Source organism: Frankliniella occidentalis, unplaced genomic scaffold, assembly GCF_000697945.3.
Source record: "Frankliniella occidentalis isolate FOCC.00 unplaced genomic scaffold, Focc_3.1 Scaffold64, whole genome shotgun sequence".
NCBI classification, from domain to species: Eukaryota; Metazoa; Arthropoda; class Insecta; order Thysanoptera; family Thripidae; genus Frankliniella; species Frankliniella occidentalis.
This window is the reverse complement of record NW_026267194.1, coordinates 171,034-175,052: the sequence shown is the minus strand read 5'-3', so window position 1 is coordinate 175,052 and position 4,019 is coordinate 171,034. Positions and strand designations below refer to the sequence as shown.

At 63.0% G+C, this 4,019-nt stretch overlaps 1 protein-coding gene across 1 annotated transcript in view; it reads left to right on the top strand.

The window, feature by feature from the left end:
* Window positions 1-4,019, top strand: part of LOC113213131 (protein masquerade) — a gene marked incomplete in the record, with an annotated part of 16,949 nt that overhangs the window by 2,676 nt on the left and 10,254 nt on the right. Inside the window, 1 exon segment of the mRNA XM_052268120.1 lies at window positions 591-713. Coding sequence (XP_052124080.1) covers window positions 623-713 — 91 coding nt within the window.

Below are 4,019 nucleotides of genomic sequence, written 5' to 3'. Positions count from 1 at the left end.
GGGGGGGGGATCAGTCTCGCGGGACCGCGGCGGCAGGAGAGGCAGCAGCGCTCAGAGCGCACCTTCCCTTTCCATGCGGCAGTCGCACACGACTCTGACCGGGTTGTGACCACGGCGTCAGCTACTATACTGCAGAAGGCGATGGTGTACACTGTACACACTGTATATACCGGTTACCTCACTACTGAAACCCAGTTTCAAAGTTGTTGTTTTTTTAATGATTTATTGGGTTCAGATATTTTTGAAGTTAGAGGGTTCGTTTGTGTTTCCGGAGGTGAACGTCAAGGGGGTGAATGTGGGTGTAAAAGGCGAGGGGCGTGGGTATTTTCGAATCCGATATTTTTTCCGATAAAATTGCAAAATTTTCCAGACAAATTCGGAAAAAATTAAAATATTTACAGAAGAAATGAGAAAAAATTTTTAGAATAAAATTGAAATGTTGAGAAAAAATCTTCACAAATTTTCCAAAAATGTTTCCTATAAAATTTAAGTCCCTACCCCTGATGTGTGGTGTGCTGAGCAGCCCACCCACCGTCCCCGGAGCCGCTCGCCGTGGTCCTGATCTGATCGTGTTCCTCTTTGCCCCGCAGGCTGCGGGCCGCTGGCCCCTAACCGCTCCACCATGCGGACGGCGTGGACGCCGTTGGTCCTGACCGCCCTCGTGGCGTTGGGCTCTTGCCAGGACGACTCCCTGGCCTCCACCTTCTTCTCTGGTAAGTCGACTTGCATCGTGTGCTGCCGGTGGTGTTAAAGTTGAGCACATCATACCTGTACCTTCCTCTCGTCAGTTCCTTACCCCCTCTTACCCGCACCTGCATGTCCAATCTCCAGTAAGCCCACAGGAACCCTGCAGGAGCACCGCAGGAACCTCACAGGTACCTCATCAAGTATTACACTCTTGAACCAGCAGCTCAATACTGCAGCGAACATTCGCGTCAGTCTGTCAGTGTAGTACGTCCTCTGCAGCAGGTGGCCCAAGCCGGCCCGAGCCCGGCGAGCGCTCACATGTCGCCCGTGTGTCGCTCATTGACGGGGCGTCCTCGGGGCTAAAAAGACCGCAAAAGAGAGTTTACTTTCGATAAAAGCACGGAGAAATTACTCTCGGATTCCCTCCCCCTCTGCTGCCCCTTCTCCTTTCGCGATGCTCCCTTCTCTCCCCCTCGCCGTGCGCGCATAGGGAACGCATGTGTGTGAGGGTAACGGTGACGTGACGTCAGGCCTAACGGTGCTCAGCGCCGCGGGAGAGGAGAGGGGGGGGGAGGAGCGTGAGGAGAGGGGAGGGGACCAGGCCGGGAGGAGGAATGTGGATATCGTTGTTGCGTGAACCTGTCAGCCACACGCGGTAGGCCGGTGGCGGGGCGGGGCGGGGCTGGGCGGGGCCGGGCCGAGGGGATCACCCCGTCACCTGGACGGTGACCGTGAAAGGACGAGTGCCGGGGGCCTTCCCCCTCGCCGAGCCCCTCGCGCACCGGCGTGACTGACCTGCTGCTGGTCTCGGACCCCGACGCAGGCTCGCCGACGGACGCCAACACCTACAAGCCGGGCGTGGCGCCACCCGCGCGCCCGCGGTTCAGCAGCAGCAGCAACGAGGTCCTCCCCGAGTTCGACGAGAAGCTGCCCGACGGCTCCGACGTCCTGGCCGGGGCGGGCCAGGACCTGTGGCCCGACGTGCCGCACGTGTACATCTACCACGTGCCCTTCAAGACGGCGTCCTCAACGCCGCCGTCGTACTCCTCGGCAGTGCCCCAGGCGGCCGGCGTCCCGGACGAGGAGCACCCCGCGCTGACGGCGGGCGACACGGTCGTCATGGGCATGGCGGAGCTGGCCAAGCTGGAGGAGGCCTACCTGGGGGCCGCCGCCAAGGAGCCGGGGCGGGGCGGGGACGACGACACGCTCGCCCAGGTCGCGGAGCAGATCGAGGACGTGGTGGTGGACGGGGACCTCGCCGAGGACGTGCAGTACCCTAGCGTCGCGGAGGACGACGCGCCGGCCTCAGTGACGGTCCTGGTGGCGGGGCCGCAGGGCCAGATGGAGAGGCCCCCTCACGCTGGCCAGGATAAGGATCACGACGAAAACAGCGAAGACGCGTCGACGCACAGGAGGAAGATGATGGACTTCGCGGCCATGGTGCTGAACCAGACGGAGGAGGACGGCACGCACATCGCCGGCCTGCACGACGTGGCTGCCGACGAGAGGGAGCTCAAAACGTCCGTGATCGTTGACGGGGTCCTCAACGCGACGGCCCAGGACGGCGACGGCGACCAGCTCGACAGACGCGCGCAGGCGCGGCGCTGGGCCGCGCTCATCGAGGTCCTGCTGGCAATGTCGCAGGAGGCGCGCAGGACCGAGGTCGAGTCGAGCGAGGAGCAGGACGAGGATAGCGACGAGGAGGACAGCGGCGAGGACGAGGACGACGCCCTAGAGGAGACGGCGAGGAGAACGGAGATGTTCCTGTCCTACCTCCTGAACGCCACGAGGACTCAGGCGGCCGAGCCACGGACACCTCCAGAGACTTTTTACTTTAACGAACCGTCAATTTTGACCTCGGCCGAACGCAAAACCGAGCCGAGTTCTGCGTCTCCGAGCCCCACGACGCCAAGCTCTTCATCGCTAAGCTCAACGTCACGTAGCCCCTTGTCACCGAGCAGCACCTCGTCGAGTCCAGGAGGGGCGAGACGTACGCGCAACAGCTCGGGGGAGTCGAAGGTGCTCGCTTCGGACCTGCTCGACCCGAAGGTGCTCGACCCGAAAGTGCTCGCTTCAGACCTGCTCGACCCGGAGGTGCTCCCGGGAGTGGTCGCCCCGGAGACGCCCTCCCTACCCCGGCACCTCGAGGCCGGGTCGGCGGAGGACTCGTCGTCCGCGGCGGCGGAGGAGGGCGGCGACGACGACTCGTCCGCGGCTCCCGATGACGACGTGCACGCCCAGTCCGCCAGGCGGCCGCCCCCCGTCACGGCGGCCCCCGCCGCCCCCGCTGCGGCCGGGGCGACCCGTCGCTGGCTGCAGTACGGGGACTCCCACGAGGGCGCCACGGCCGCGGGCGAGGAGGAGGACGACGACGCGGAGGGCGAGCCCGTCGACGAGGAGGCGGCGCCCGAGACGCGAGCGCGCCGCGAGACGGACCATTGGTACGAGTGCCGCTACGCCGGCGGCGACGACTGCGCGCCGGCCTTCCCGACGGCCGCACCCGCCGCCCCGGGCCCGGGAGGTGCCCGACGACGGAGGCGGGAGCTGCCCCCCGAGCCCCTGGACGCCGAGCCGCGTCGCCACGCGGGGCAGCCGTGGGAGCTGCCAGCCATGGGCGACACACCCTCCAGTGAGTGCCAGAGGCGCCGGAGGCCTGCTCTGGCATGAGCTGCACCATGACCGGCCTGCATGACCCCGGCATGACGCGAGGTGACCCGGCAAGACCTCAGGCGAGAGGGAGCGGCGCCTCCGAGCATGACCGACACCGGAACAGCGCATGCCTGTCTTGTGTCCAAGGGGCCCAAGGCAATTACAAGGGCGTTAGACGCATGGCTAGTCAATCGGTGACAAAAAAAGGCAGCAGGGGGGAAAAACAGGGAGTAAGGCGATAGAGCATGTCATGTCACCGCCTTGAAAGCCAGCTTCATGACTTCCGAGGCAGAACAAACCAAGCACGCCTACCGCCCGTTGCGGAGTCAGCTTGCCGCCTGCAAACACCTGGGTAGGCAAACCCGCCGAACAGCCATGCGGAGACGGCTGCCCACCCTGGCGGCGCCCAGGTGCTGGAACTAAACTACAGGAATCGTCAGAGGCCGTCCCCTTCGTATCACCTTGATGAACATTTGAGTCACCCCTCTAAGAATCTCATTGGTTATGATTGATGACTGTTGGCAACAAAGTGACATGGAACAAAGCAGACGGATGTTTTGTATAGTCCAATAAGGGGGCAATAGACCATGAATAGACGGTTCCGGCAGTGCCCATTTAAAGAAGAATTAAGGAAATCAGCACCCGAAACAGTTCTAAAATAACTGCAAAAACAAGTGCAAATG